Below are 16385 nucleotides of genomic sequence, written 5' to 3' on the forward strand. Positions count from 1 at the left end.
ACTGATCATTGCAGAGTTCTGGACGAGGAAAAGTGAGGGTGAGTTCCTCCCCAAAAGCTTCCCCTGGCAGGGGAAAGAGGAATGGAGAAAGCCGTAAGTGTCGGAAAGTGTATGGCATGGAGCAGCGCGATCTTTGGTGTACCCAGTGCAAGTGGAAAAAGGCGTGCAGTCGGTTTGGAGAGTGATAGAATATCTCACAAGACTCTCTACTGAGGAACATGCCTGGCTGTGTAATGTAGAAATTAGTTGAGTGTAATGATTGTACATGTAATTGGAAGCTCTATGGCTTAATTTAACATATTTTAAGTCAAAACTGGGGAAAAATCTGAAATACCTGTGAAAATGCGTGGAAAAACCCTTTGAGATAAATGATATTGTATTTTATATATACAAAATAATACTTACATTTAAGGGGATACTGTAACACTAAGAGGAAATGACATGCTGCTGTGCTGGACTGTGATTTCTTTTGGGCATCGACAATGGTCACAGAGGCCCAAATATCTCCACAAATAGAAGTTGGCATTTTCTGGTCGAAGAACTTTGCTTGGCTATGATTGGCCATGTGCTGTTTTCGTCCATGAGATCTCTCTTGGGTCTCTGGTTTATTGAAAATAGTATGCAGTGCAGGAGGTTTTATATGTTCCACTTGAATGCAGCAACTGAAACTTGTTCTGGGTGAACAGTAAATACCTCAACCTATTAGAGAGAAGAAATATCGAGTGTTTTTTCACCTGACATATAAAGGCTTCCAATATTCAGAATGCATAGCAAACTTGGATTCAGAATGACATCTTTGACTAATAGTCACTTATGGAAGACATGACTTGTGTTTCAGCTTTGTATTGTAATGTACAGTAAATATAAGAGAATGGAGTTTTGGTGTATGTTAGTTTAGTCAACTTGGATGAGGCAAAACATAGGTGAAAAGCTTGTTATATTTGAGGAAATGAAGAAAAATTATATGTCAACGAATAAAGCAATACTCCACGTTCGATGCTGCAGAAAGCCTCACCTATGCTTCCAAGTCCTTCTAATCTTAATTTAATATTTTAGTTTCAGGTGTAAAATGTCTGACATGCATGAAATGCAAGCACTTGAAATGTACAAACAAAAATCAAGATAATCTTGCGATGCTCACATCTCTGTGCAACTGTGAATGAATTAACTATTCTCATAGACTAGAGAGTGTAGAGGACTTTTTCATATTTTAGGTGGCAAAATACTTGACAACGGATGTGTAAGTTTATTTTTTCTCTCTCTCTGTAGCTACTGTTCTGCCATAAAACTTGTCATAAATATGTTGTACTTAAGCAGGAATGTTAAACTACTGGAAGATATTTAGAAATTTTCCTCCTACTGTTAGTTTTAAAATATACAGACATTTATTCATAACAATATAATGAGCTGTTCTACATTGTTTTTAGCAAGACAGTGTATCACCCTACAGAATAAATGCTCATTTTTAACTCTAACAAAAGGTTTTATAGCAGGATGGACTTAAAACACTCTCTAGATTAAAATGCTTCTCTTGGTTCTAAATTATGATTACAGTTACAATGCCTGCATTTTGAATAGATTTATAGCCTTTTTGATCCAGGGAAATGTTTGAGAATATTTATGCAAGACACATATATACAGTATCATATGGCAACATAACATATCAGTCTTGTGAAGAGCTATTTTGCAAAAGATGGTAGTAAATTTTATAAAACGTCCACGTTTAAGTAAATTACCTTTTTTCTCTTATGATGAGGTTGCGCTAAGGTTTGTTTGGGACCATGTCAGCAATATTTAATATAGTTAAAACTGTAACAGATTGCAAAATGAGGTGAAAATATGACAAAATATTGAAGTATGTTTGATTTAGTATTTGTTCATAAATCTTAAAGGGAGAGATATTAAAGACAATATCTAGGCCTAGTAGACCTTCAGTATATTTATGTTGTGAAGTTTTTTCACTTGATGCACCACTATATTCATACTGAAACAACTGTCTTGTACCATAAGTTTAGAAGGCAGTCTTGACCACATGATTAATAGGTGTTAATGCATAATTGCTTACTCACGTAACAGTCAGTTATGTTAACTGAAATTACCAAACGATTCTCCTGGATAGCTAATGCAGACTGGCAGATGTATTGCTATTTTAATTACAATGTCAACAGAAAAGTGCAAAATACTGTGTGTTTTGTGAATGCTTTGAAATGACTAGAATATATTTTTATTTCATGTTGAAGACTTCAAGACCCTTTCACAACAAAACAGTTACCTGAAAATGTCAGTGAACTAAGTTTTTCATAAATCTTCAGCCATAAGAACAACCAAAATGTTTAACCATTTTCCAAGATGCTAATATTCAAGAACAAATTTACGTGTAGTTAACAGGATGTTTGTTTCAAAAGGCAAACCTAAGAAATGTATTTCAAGGAAAATAATGTAAATAACTGAAGTTTTACAAGCAATTTATCCGTGAATCAGTGAACAGAACTTTCAGCACAAAGGTTTATGTAAGTAAATATCCAAAATCAATCTGGATGATGAGACAAATCTTCAGTAATTGTGCTGCTGTAATACAGTATGTGAGGCACATATACTGCATATCTACAAAAGTGAACCACCTTAAACATTTTTACTTATTCATTCATACACTGCTAAAACATTATACCTGTTTGCAGGTCAAGACATAACTAACCTGCATCTGTATAACCAATTTATTAGTGTAAATTAAGTGGAAATTTAAAGCAGAACAGAATGAAAATGTAAAGCAAAACGAAATGACGAACCTCTAAAATATAGTAATGCTAAAAGGATTAAGTTATGACTTAATCACTATATTGTGTTGTCTACTTGCATTTTCTAGAATCACTGAGTTTTGTTATGGGAGTACCATCTGTTCTTTTCCATAAGCTAGCACATTGATTTCACTGAAAATTCACAATAAGCAATAGGCCACAAGGGTTTTTGATATGGCAAATTGTTCGATTTTCATGGTTTGAAAATCTAACACAAATACATTAAAACAAAGATCAACATTTACCATCAGTGTGACAGACATGGGATAGGATGATTTATTTTATGAAAGATGCATCCATTTCTAAATCACTTTGGGTTTCATTACATTAAGAATTATAGTAGTGTAACTGTGTTTAGAAATTATATCCTAGTTTTCTTATACAGCATTCAACAGGAGTGCTGTTGGCTGGAGATTCTCGAACAATCATCAAGAATTTTGAAAGACTAGCTGAACTGATAAAAATGTAAATTTAAAAGTGGACTTTTTTCATCTGAAGTCAAACGTTTTACGGCTAGGTTCTCTACACCAACCTCTGATATCTATTAATATATTCAAAGCCAACAGAATGTACCTCAGGTTTCCTTTATTTCATTAACATAACTGAGAATAAAATAAACCCCAGTAAACATTTAAGTGAAGTATAGTGCTTGTGTTACCTCATCTGAGAAAGAATCTTTGATGATCCGTCCACCTTTAACTGTGGTCTGGACAGTCCTCTTATTTTGAACACCACTGCCATTAATTTGTGAGGCATTACAAATTAACATCGTGTTGTGATGTTTATTTTTTCATATGCAGTTGTATTATATTCCATTTTATTAAGTTGCATATCAGTAACTTGTCTTTTGAAGTACACTTACCTTTTATATGAAGAGGCTAAGAAAATGCTCATTCTGTTCAGGTAGTTGGACAACCAGGTACATGACAGGGACACTGAGGACCTCAGTTAATCTGTTTGAAGTACCAACTGTATAATGCATTATACATTGTAGTTGCTTAGTTTTTCATATACATTTATTTTTTATAAAGATAATAATGGTTTAGGATGCCAAATACTGGGTAAAATGTATTTTTTATTTTTAGTAAGCAGTACATAATTTGCTTTGTCATAGTAAAATGCAATATATGAAGATGGTCTCTCATTACGTACTAAAGTAATATCCATATTCAAGGGAGATGAAGTCCACTACCAAATGAGTGCTTTAAATAGATTTTATAACAAATGATCTCCAAATACTTAGAATTAGCTAGCATATTATGAAAATACATAGAATATTAATATATTCCGGTAAAACTGAAGAAAGGCTCTCGTCACTTCTGGTGCTAATGTTGCCATAAGTCAGAAATAAAAAGGAGTGATACAAAGTATAAGATATATCCCAGCGTTATTTGAGGAACTAAAAAGAACTGTATCCCATCTAAACTATGACAACTATATTCCATTTTTATTTATAGGAAATTATTCTTAACTTCACTTCCCTCAAAAGAAATTTTTGACTCTTAAATGCTGTACATTCATCAGTATCAAAATGTGACAACAAAATGGCCTTGGGATGCACAAATGTGTGAGTTCACAGAAATCTCTCGTATAGTAGATTATAGATAAATGTCCATATTGTACAGTACATTAATAAGACACAGGCAAACTGTTTTGTGAGAAGTCTGCCAACCTAGTCTAAGAAATAAGATGGATTTAAGCCATTACTAGTTTATAAGATGGTAAAGTTTATGGATTTTATTTATTTTTTCTTTTCATTTAGAATTGGATATTTAGTAATCTACTAATTTTCAGGTAGTGGAAAATCTACCTCGTCTTCATTAAGGAATCCGTCATTTATGCACATGATGGCAACGTGGGGAGGGAGGGAGGGTCTCGGGTTATAAGGAGTGGGTGGCACTATGTGTATTTCACTGACTACCTGTCTTTCATTTTATTAAACTTTTTTTTTTAATACTACACATCACATAATGCCTATGCAATAGAAAATGAACACTGAACTGAAAAAGCATCAGTCTGTATTAGTGGATAACTTTTTCGATGCAATTGCCAAGATTTTAAAAACAAGGACCTCACTGCAAAGAAATGTACATTTGATATTTTAAGCCATAGTACAAAGTATTTTATGATGTCTTAGTTTATATTATATAAAGCTTTTGCTATATGCCACATCATATTGTGTTTTATAATTTAGGCTTACAAAGAGTTTATGTATGATCCAGATTTCATCTCTTATAAGTGTATGTGATGTATATATTGTGTGCTTATAGGTGTTGGCTGTTCTTCTGCTGTATATAAGGCTACTGATTTTCTGTTATTCCCTATGGATTACAGTATATATGTATATACATATACATTGCATATATACATAAATTAAGAAGACTGTTATGAAGTTGAGAATATTTAAAATTGTTGTTTGGTTTTATTGATAAAAAAATTAACTAAAATGTAAAATTAATATCCATAGGGTTAATATATATTTTCCTTTATATATATAATATATATATCTATATACTTTATAGTATGTCCTATAGTTGTACGAGTGGAAAAGCACTACGTAGATGAAGGTGACTTTTTTTTAAGTTAATGTAGCTTCGTGCTACAAGATTCACATGCGGGAATGATCTGGGACGATGTTTTAACTTTTTAAATACAGTAAGTAGATTAACAATTTGAGCATGAGCAGCAATTACATTGGATAGGGTAACTAACTTCTATGCTGTACTTACTTAGGTAATAAAGTACGGATGAGGTATGTTCTGAATTTGACAGTTTCATATAGTTTGATTAGCATAAAATTGGTAAGACTGAATACAAAAAAATCACTGACATCTATGAGTCGATGATCCAGAGAAAATGACTTCTGAACATGCTCAAAAGTTTGTACAGATGTAGAAACCAGTGTGAGATCAATATATTTGATTTTAAATACAAGTTTTATATTGGTAATATATTCTGTTGCTCTTCAGACTCTGTTGTAATTGTCTGTCAGTATGGTTTATCTTAATAAATTGTGCATGAAGAAAATGTACTTTTATTTAATAAAAACCCTACTTTTGATATTTGTGTCCCTTTATGTTAACAAGTCTAATGAAAGACAACAGATTTTTAATCAAAAGCAATTTGCATTTTTCGTAGGTATACAACCAAAGCCCTTTTTGTAGCAGTGATCCTCAGTGCAAGGTATATCACCTTTTTAAAAAAATTTGAATCTCCAAACGATAATTTCAATTAAATAGTCATATTTAGTTAACCCTTGAATTTGTATGTAGACGGACTTCTATGTCTCTACGATCCTTGGACAGGTCATTAGTTGACACGTCAGGCTTGACAAGGAAGTGGAAGAAGCTCCGGTGAGACAGTACCAAAGTACCATAGTATTACTACTACTACTAATACTACTACCGCACTCAACTACCACCACCGTCGATGAGACGAAACAGGTACAGTTGCGAGAAACTTTGAAGATCATATTTGGCTGGTCGGGTGATTAATATCTTGTTTGTGCACACATTTGTTGATGGATTGTTTCCCCGGAGGTACTGATGTATTAATGCGGCTGAACGGACGTCTTTTCAAGTCACGGATGTTCGTAAGGTGTACGAAATTGAACATAAGCATATAAGCACGTCGTGTGGAGGTCCAAAGTGAAGGAGCATTCATGGTGGAGGAAGACGGCGAGAGTTTTATGATCTTCCCTGCTGGCGGTCTAACTAAAGGTAAGTTCACGTAATGCAGATCCAAGGGTGTTACGCGTACAAAGTCGGCGAAAGTGATAAAGATTGATGAGGCAAGGCCCTTTATAAATTTATCTTCAACCCATAGTGAAGTGATTAACTTACTGAAAGTGTGAATGTCATTTGAGATGTAAGTTTTTTAGTCTTGGTACACTCTTCTGAGATTTTGAGTAAATACGAATTTCAGCTCGCAAATACATCGCTGCCTACGAGTTAGCACTTTTTTCCGTAGGATGAAGTTACGCTGAAAGGGATGGAACTTTAGAGTGCAGTGAGGTCGAGAGCTATCATCTTGAAACTACAGGACATTTTCAGTGATTTAGACTGGGTTTTGAATACTTAATTCTACGAAGCTATAGCCTTCGATAAGTACAGTCTTAAAACTACCTTTTTTTTTAAATAGTTATTTAATTTTTATTCAGTTTTCTCTTAACCTCGTTATTAGTCTTTACAGCCTTGGATTACAATGTAATTAATTTTAGCGCTCCATCTCATTCTTCCCTGGCCCCCCCACCCCGTACCCACGGTATTCTCGGGGTATCTGGTTTAACCTGACAGCTAATTTGATCCATTGTTCTTGTTGATTTAACCTTGTTGCTATTTCCCAGGTTGTCTACTCTTGGTGGTAAGTTATTTTCATTATTGTAATTTTGGTAAATTTGAAAATTTACTGCTGAAAGCCTTTCTCAATTATGGCTAATTTTGAGTACTATTCATTCCAGTCATGATCTCTTTGGGTTTTCAATACCAGTTTTAAACAGAAGCCAATTGTTTTAACATTCCTTGCAGCCTGACAATGTTATTGGATGGGATACGCCGTTAAGTACTGAGTTGATGAAAGAACGATCAAAGATAGCTATAAAAGAGCGCGGATATTGTACTACCCTGCTCTGTCGGCGATCGTTCTAATGAGTATAAATTTCTTGGTCCATAAGGACGCAAGTAAAAGAGTTGGTATGTTGTGCTTCATATTTGGGGCCTGTCAATTCAGCAGACACCAGGCTGATTTTAACGAAGAATTCTGTGCTTTGTAAGAATTTAAGAACTGAGTCTATTCCGGTATGGAATTGATATCTGTACCGTACATTTAGGCAAACTTGCATAAAGGATTAAGTACGGCCGTTGATGTAGCCGAACTGCTAATTAATGCCGCTGTTCCTATTCAGATTCGTAATATCTCTTGCTTCACAGATTCTATGATTGCCCTAAATTGGATAAGTTTAAGGAGTTTGAGTTTGGCAATATAGACAGGAAGCAAGTGATGGTTAACAGTAGACTAAATGATGAAATATTTCGAATCTTTGTTCTAAGCGAACAGTAATTTTCGACTGTATAGGGCGTGATGAAAACCCTAGTGATTGTCTTACTCGATGTGTCCCAGAGAAAATGCTTCTTAGCACGCTCTTTTTAAAGGTACAGAGCTATTGTTCCTCATCCTGGTGCAGAGCCTTCTTCCTTGAGCTGTTCTGTTAGGACAAATTAAAATTTGGACTTTGAAGTTCTGAACCACCTACACCTTGAAACAAGTTTTCGTCCTTCAGTAAAGCGGTCAAGGTTTTGAGTATTGTCTTCCTCTTCGTTGCTAAGTTGAAAGGAAGGTTAAAACTGACAAGAAATATATTCGAGAATACCTCGGACGAACAGAATGAAACTGCTCCTAGCACAGTTCATCTTATACTGTAGTACATGCCTTTCCTGAGTTTTATGATACGCTGGCTGCAGGGAGTTTTTCAGAACCCCTTATACCGTAGTTAAATTTATTTCTTAATTTAAGTGGACTTATTCGGGTACAAAGTAAGTTAAGTCAGTTAAAAGCCTCTTACGAAGAACGGTGTCCGATGCTTTTGGGTAAAAATTGCCCAAAATTCACATAACACAAGATAGATATAATTCTTATGTAACTGACCATGTATGAAAGTGTCATGGTAATACCCACCTACTTAAAGATCCTTGGAGATGTTAACAATATTCCTTGAGAATTCTTGACAACTAATATAATTTTTCTTTACCCTTACCATCAGGAAAATAATGCCTTTCTAATATATTACATTTATTCTAAAAAAAATCAAGCTCCGAGGAAAAACATTGCTCAAACTGAAAATTGTGAAAGAAATGCCTTTCTGATTAGACAGTAAATGGGATTAATAAGTAGCTGACTTTTGAGAGAGAGACAGAGAGAGAGAGAGAATCTTCAACATTTAAGGGATCAATTACACTTGCTTTAGAATACAAAACTAATTCTGCAAATGAAAAGGCAATGGAGCACGTTTGGTACGTTTCGGTGAGCCTTTCATACCTAGACTAACCCTGCTGTAGAATAGTTTATTTATAGTGATCGCAATCTAATATAGCCTAAGCAAATCAAGTGTAAAATAAACAGACAAGTATGAGCAAAACTAGAATTACGTCATCTTCAGACATGTATTGGAATATGTGGTAAATTTCTGCAAATGGTATGGTACCATATTACTGTATATCATGACAACATATTTTAATTACGCCATATGATCCAGCAATGTCACATTTTTACGGGTTACCAAGAAGAAAGAGCCCGTGCTGGCATCATGCTAGCTTAACCTAGACGAAGCCCTGTATTTTATTGCAAGCTAATTGTATGATTACTAAACCAATTCTTTCCCAACGTTAGAACTGTTACTTAAGGTAACATAGTGGATTAAATCACCTTAATTGATGCCGTTGACAAATGGCTACAGCTTTGAAAGTCTTCCCTAGCGTCACTTAATAGGCTATACACACAATTATTGTGCCTAGCAACTTAGTTGTTAGAGAACGCAAACCTTGTGCGTGCGGTGATGTAAGGGAGTGACAGTTTGGGATTAAGTTTAAATGAATGCCCAGAAAGAGGCACGCTGATTGTCACTTAGCAAACGGCGACATAGTGTCAGTAACCATACGCAATTGCCATGATGATGCAGACAGCGTGTAATTTAGGTGAGTCCAGAATTCGAAGTTTTTTCAAGGTAGATATATGAAGCTACCACAAAACCCTTGAATTTCTTTTAGCCTAACCCAACGTAGGCTGAACGTAGTAAAAAAAGTAAAAAAATGGCTTAGGGCATTGAGACATCACAATGTAGCGTGCATTAATTCGTTTACAAATGGCAACTTTGCAAAATGCATTTCAAAAACACCATTTTACTTTTAAAATTAATCTTGTCATTATTAAACAAGAGAGCTCACAGCTTTAACGCAAAGAACTAGGCAGACCGGTGGAGTTGAGCAAGGGTACATAGGAGGAGTATGCTCAGGTTAGAAGAAATTTTGAGCCAACTGTAATTTATGTACATCATGTGACATGCGTGATCAGTAGACGCGTTTATCATGCCACAACTTTGTTGAATTGATTGAGGCCTTAGATTCATCACATTTGCATCACTATCTTCCACATATTTATGTACTATTCCTCAGCACTCGACAGATCCAGACCAGTCCTGTTATCTTGCAAGTAACATCTATGGCATAGAAGTTACTCGCAAAATATCAGGACTGGTCTGCTTCTATAGAGTGCTGGGGAATAGAAACTATGTGGAAGATAGTGACAGTGATGCATATGCGATGAAGGTAGTAGGAGCAGAACAAATAGGTGATGAGAAGTACATATATAGAACCGTTAGCAGATAAGTTTGGGGAAGAAAGCTGAAAAAACAGATACAACTACAATATGTGTAAGAACATGCTGTAGCTGTACAAGTAGTGACTGGAAAGCCAATAGACACTTAGCAAAGAAGGTAAAAATCTCCAAGAGGAATGTAAACATTAAAAGGAAACATTGATATCTATACCTGACTATATAACTAGTAACGGAAGAGCAATTAAAAAAAATTCAATACTTTGATAGAAAATAAAAAGAAACACAAAATTATAATTAAAGAGGAAAAGGAAGATGTAAGTGGGAATAACCCAGAACGCAGAGAAGAGTACTGTTGTGCTCTTATTAACTGACCTCTGTGCTCCAGTTTCAGCATCATCTCTTCTACTCTCTGCTCCAAAATAACTACCAATCTATTTAACGTGTACTCTGCTCATACGCTCATGTTTCGCATCTCTTCCGCCTGTCACAACAATGATTCTCACAACACATCGCCTTACTTTCTTCATAGCTTATGTATCTACGGTCCCTCGCATTATAAGGCAATACAGGGCATGTTTTCTTTCCTGATAATACCAGCGATTTTACTTTCCTTATCCGCTCTGATGGCGCGTCATTTGTCGTCCATTTCTTGTTCAGCTTCCATTTTTACTTCTCCAAATCTATGCCAAGGAGTTCTCTGCTGATCTACTGACATCTGCCCATCTCATACTAATTACATAGTATTTTTTTCCCCATTGCTATAATTTTTTTCGCTCATGCTTTAGTAATGTCTACTGATTTATAAATGTAAGGATGGAGTGGATCTGACACTTAATATGGAGGATGCCGTAAGACTTCGAATGTATTGTTTATTCGTGTTCATGAAAATGAATTAATGAGTCTTCTGGAGGAGTTAGGCCATATAAAATGCCCCCTGTGGCGAATACGTATCATTACTTTTTGTGCTTCTTTTTCAGTCTTGTTTTTCCTACTCAATCCGTCTCACCTTTTTCCAGTGTCTGTTGCCCCAGGTTACTAGGGCAACAGACACTGGAAAAAAAGGTGGGATACGGATTGAGTAGGAAAACAAGACTGAAAAAGAAGCACAAAAAGTAATGATACGTATTCGCTTACAGGGGGCATTTTATATGGCCTAACTCCTCCAGAAGACTCATTAATTCATTTTCATGAACACGAATAAACAATACATTCGAAGTCTTACGGCATCCTCCATATTAAGTGTCAGATCCACTCCATCCTTACATTTATAAATCAGTAGACATTACTAAAGCATGAGCGAAAAAAATTATAGCAATGGGGAAAAAAATACTATGTAATTAGTATGAGATGGGCAGATGTCAGTAGATCAGCAGAGAACTCCTTGGCATAGATTTGGAGAAGTAAAAATGGAAGCTGAACAAGAAATGGACGACAAATGACGCGCCATCAGAGCGGATAAGGAAAGTAAAATCGCTGGTATTATCAGGAAAGAAAACATGCCCCTGTATTGCCTTATAATGCGAGGGACCGTAGATACATAAGCTATGAAGAAAGTAAGGCGATGTGTTGTGAGAATCATTAAGTTGTGACAGGCGGAAGAGATGCGAAACATGAGCGTATGAGCAGAGTACACGTTAAATAGATTGGTAGTTATTTTGGAGCAGAGAGTAGAAGAGATGATGCTGAAACTGGAGCACAGAGGTCAGTTAATAAGAGCACAACAGTACCAAATGGTATGTGGGTTAAATCCTGACATGGCTTTAACCCAGAAGCCTCGACCAAGCTGAGACTGAACATGACGAAGCATATGGGGAGTGGGACGGCGGCAGAACCGGTTTGTTAAATCAGAGAAGAAGAAACACGCGAGGGAGGAGTGTGAAAAATAGATGTAGCCTACAGTATGTATGTATGTAGTGTGTTATATTTCTCTTTTCATCCAAGGGTCCAAGAGACCTAAATTTTCATCTTTACGAGATATCACATCCTCTGCGTGTCCTTGCCATGATATCCTTCAGTTTCTTCAGCAAAGTCTGATAGTAGCCTACTGTACTCTGCTGTCTGCGCTGTTCCATAATCTTGCTTTTAAAGTATTAAAATTCTGATCTATTCCCCACTGCCTTTCCAACCACTGTGGATATTTCTAAGGTATATTTGATTTTCATTAATTTCAAGATTCCCATCTTCCTTGTTAATTACGTTTTTCTTCCGTATTAAAGCCAAAAATTTATATAAACTAAATGTAAAAACAACAGTAACTAAATGTTATGACTAAACTGGAATTTGGAAAACAAATACTGTAAGAAACAAGACAAATGAGATGAGAGAGAGAGAGAGAAAATTAATTACATGAAAAGGGCAGATTGAGATAAATGAAGGTTGTTTTCTACTAGTCTCTAGGACTATGATAATTTTTTTTAAATTATCATCATCATCAAGTAGTTTAATCAGACCATCGTGTTAAAAATCTCAGCTTAGACGGGGTGGCCTAAAGTGTTTGAGTTCACTTTTAAGAACCACATCTTATCTGACAAGTTGCAACTCGGGTTAAGAACCTAGTGATTAGATATACGAAAAATCTCGAAGATTCTGAGATTTTTTCCTTGATGACTGCGCATGTAAGCAAATAACCATCATGATGTTTCAAAGTTCCCACCGGTTTCGTGTAATTTATGATAAAATGCTTAATTTATTGTAAAGAATATATTTAGGAAAATAGCTTGGAATAGCTTTCATGGGTCTGGAGATATAGGAAATTCGCTTTTTTCATGACAATATGCTTTTGCTAATCTCCACTACAGACCATGTTGCATAGTTTTGCTGTGAAAACAGGGTCCTCAGTTACTAGATAAACAGAAGTTATTTGTTTATTAGAAGATGTGACAGCAAATACTTAGCAAGTAAGTCATTTGGTGCCATCTGTATAAACTGCGAAATTTTGACCTTTCGAACTTGCATATTTGATGTGTATTTTAATATGTAATGATTTTTGCAGATGTTAGATTGGACAGGATGGAGAATAATTATACAAAGATATTTCTATAGTTAAAAAACTGTCAGTTCGAGAGTCGCTTTTCTGTACTCTTGCTACACTTCAGATAGCCTAAACAACAGTGGTGGATCAACACTTGAAAATTTTAAAGATTTATTTAGGGACTATTTAAAAGAGCAGCGCAGAAACTGAGACCAGGGTCGGTCGTCAGTACCAGTTGTATAGAATAGCCTTCCAGTTGAATTTAAGAGTAACTCTGCACAGAGAATAGTTCATGTATAGTTACCCAGTTCAGGTGCATCTCAGAAATTATGAATATGAAAGTTACAATAAGGTTGATGGGCCGCAAGTAGGTGCATCTCAGGAATTATGCCTATGAAAGTTACAATAAGGTTGATGGGACGCAAGTTTTTTTATGCCTATGAAAGTTACAATAAGGTTGATGGGCCGCGAGTTTTTCTTTTATTTATATTTCATTACCTTGGTTTAATTTCCACGCAACATCTTTACAGGACATGATGGCTTTTGTCAATCCAGAGCATGGTAATCACAGTACAGAACTGGTACGTACAGTCCAGGGCACAGTACATAAAGGCCAGGGTATGAATGTTTCATTTAAAAATTAGTATATACAGTTCAAGGCACGATATATAATTATAGTCCATGGCGTAGTGCTTACAGTCAGGAAAGGCACATGAAATCCCGGGTATGGTAGCCTACATATTATGCAGGGAAAAATGCATAAAGTCCATGGCATGATATAGACTGTCCAAAGCATGGTGCACACCATTGGCATAGCATATAAAGGCCGTGGCACAGTACATACAAAATACAGTATGATACATAATGTCCAGGGAATGGCATATAAAATTAAAGGCATGGTACCCGCGCTCCAGGGATCGAATAGAAAGCCCAGGGCACAGGACATACTGTCTATATTATTACATTGCAAATTAAGTTCAAGGTATGATATGATATACATAATATACATGGATGATATATAATATACATGGATGATATATAATATACATGGATGATATATAATATACATGGATGATATATAATATACATGGAATAGTATATAAGTCCAGGACATGATACATAATGCCCAAGACGTGGTATATATCTTGTGGGGTTGTATCTAAAGTCTGTGGCATGTTACATTATATACATGGAATAGTATAGAAAATTCATGGCATGGTAGATTACATCCATAGAATACGTAGTACACAGAGTCCATGGCATTGTATAACTATGTGGGGTATAGTATATAAAGTACATTCGATGGCAAATAAAATCCATCGACTGGTGCATACGTTTTAAGGCTAGAAAAAAAGATCACATGCAAATCCTAAACCAAAGTTACTTGCGATTCTTTGTGTTTGTAAGTTAAAGATTTCTTCAGTTGCAGATACGTATGTTGTGGAGAGAGAGAGAGAGAGAGAGAGAGAGACATTCTTTGAGAAAATCTGTTAAGTTCTTTTGTTAAACGAGCTTTCCTCGCCAATTAGACACACTCTACAGGTGGGTGGTATATGTATGAGCCATAATCACCAATTTCTTTTGATGCCTGTTTATCAAAATTTCATCAAGTTTCGTATCAATCGCTCTTACTAAAATTATGCAACATAACCATGGTGCGTTCTTTCAATCATGATGTGTTGACGGTCTGTGGTTGAGTTCTCGGAAGAGAGCTTAGAGCCGTTGCTTACAGTAACTTCATCTACTCAGCAGGAAACCCTGTTATGAATATATGCCCCGTTCAAATTAAAGAGCATGACTGTTACTTAGGCAGCACTTGTTTTATTAAATGAATAGTTGTCCATCTATTTTTTTTGCTTCCCTGAAAGTTCTGGAAGACATACTCATGAGGGTATACGGTCAATATAAATAAACCACTAATATTTATTGTGCACAGGTACGGTTACAGACCTAACAGTAAGCGTTTATAATGGTCATGAGAATTTATTCTTAATTATAATGCTTTATTTACTTGCTCTCCATACTAAATGCATTTCCAGATTCCTTATTTAATGAAGTCGTCTCAAACCCCAGAAAAGAATGAAGAGAACGATGCTTTGGTTAATGTCGACTGCGACGACATCGGCCAATCAGAGAGGCGAATTGGTAGGCTGTGGCTAGTGTTTACATCCCCGGCCAGCTGGAGTTGCCTTGTGCCACTTCACCGTAAGTTTTTTTGACGTTTTACCGATTTTTTCCTTGAAAAAGACCCGCATCATCTGTGTCAAGAAAGGTACCGAGTAAGTCTTAATCTCAGTTAGCTTTAAATGGACAGGAAACGCTTATGTGCCCACAGTAGTGACTGTTAAGTAGCATAATCCTTTTCGGCATGTCACCATGGTACGGACAGTAGGAAAAGAAAATCAGCTATAGCCTACGGCCATTGGGGGGAACTACCGTAGTCTATACGATACATTTTACATCATAGTCAAGGTCATCGACCATCTGGTGGCATGACGTCATACGATCGCTGAAACAGCTTCGTAGTAGGGAGGCTGCCGAGACACACGAGATACTCCCTTTAGTGTTCAACAGCAGTCGCTTGTGGACGCTTGTATGACACTTTCAAGCAATAGCCCTTCCGTTAACAACTATACCGAGTTCTGTTAAGTAAGTTTTAACTTGTGATAGTTTAGTTTTACTTGGTGTGTATGGAGGCTGCCGTTGGTTTTGGTACAGGCTAGGTAGGCAGTTAAACCTGCAGTCCACTATAGTGTATTGTAACACTAATCCATCTGAGTCTGCTACATGCTAATGGTAACCTGTGATATATTATCTTAAAGGTCAGTGATACTTGTAAACCTACAGTAATATAAATATAAAGTATAATGCTTTAGGTAGGTATGATTTTGTTTTATGAATTTTAAATTTATATTCATCAGAAATTTTTGTTTGGTAGAACTATGGGTTGATCCACATCTGGTATTACCAGGGAAATTCAGTTCCTGTAGTATTTTGGTTGCTTGTTAACAATTTACCGTTTTTTTTTTTTATCGGTCGACTGTAATTAACATCAGAACTGATATGTTTTTGTATGCTGGCCATCCCGGAATGCTATCGCGCATATGCAGTGTCATAGGGGAGCTTTTGGTAAAAAGTGGAGTTTCCTTCACCGGGGAGTCTGCCCCAGCTAAGTAACACAGCCTGCTAGGTTAGGTTAGGGTACGTTAGGTTAGTACAGTATAGTTCCTTTTGTAATAGGTTTTTCGTAACCAATCCCTTCTGGAACATATGGCTTGCTAATGACTTTT

The 16385-nt window shown here is 35.9% G+C and overlaps 2 protein-coding genes across 4 annotated transcripts in view; both read left to right on the top strand.

Annotated features, from left to right (window-relative positions):
- LOC136832545 (zinc finger protein 704-like) overlaps positions 1–5822 on the top strand; it is a 290565-nt gene extending 284743 nt beyond the window's left edge. For both annotated transcript variants that reach the window (XM_067093538.1, XM_067093539.1), the window contains one exon: positions 15–5822. In XM_067093538.1, coding sequence (XP_066949639.1) covers positions 15–185 — 171 coding nt within the window. In that variant the 3' untranslated portion in view covers positions 186–5822. The remainder of the gene's footprint in view (positions 1–14) is intronic.
- Positions 5823–6273: 451 nt separating this feature from the next.
- Gk1 (Glycerol kinase 1) overlaps positions 6274–16385 on the top strand; it is a 53864-nt gene continuing 43752 nt past the window's right edge. Inside the window, exons 1-2 of one of the 2 annotated variants that reach the window (XM_067093541.1) lie at positions 6274–6514; positions 15169–15300. The gene's annotated coding sequence lies outside the window, so the exon portion shown is untranslated. Of the gene's footprint in view, positions 6515–15168; positions 15301–15537; positions 15745–16385 lie in introns of those variants that run through there. The other variant, XM_067093540.1, reaches the window with a different exon arrangement.

Source organism: Macrobrachium rosenbergii, chromosome 50, assembly GCF_040412425.1.
Source record: "Macrobrachium rosenbergii isolate ZJJX-2024 chromosome 50, ASM4041242v1, whole genome shotgun sequence".
Classification (NCBI taxonomy): domain Eukaryota; kingdom Metazoa; phylum Arthropoda; class Malacostraca; order Decapoda; family Palaemonidae; genus Macrobrachium; species Macrobrachium rosenbergii.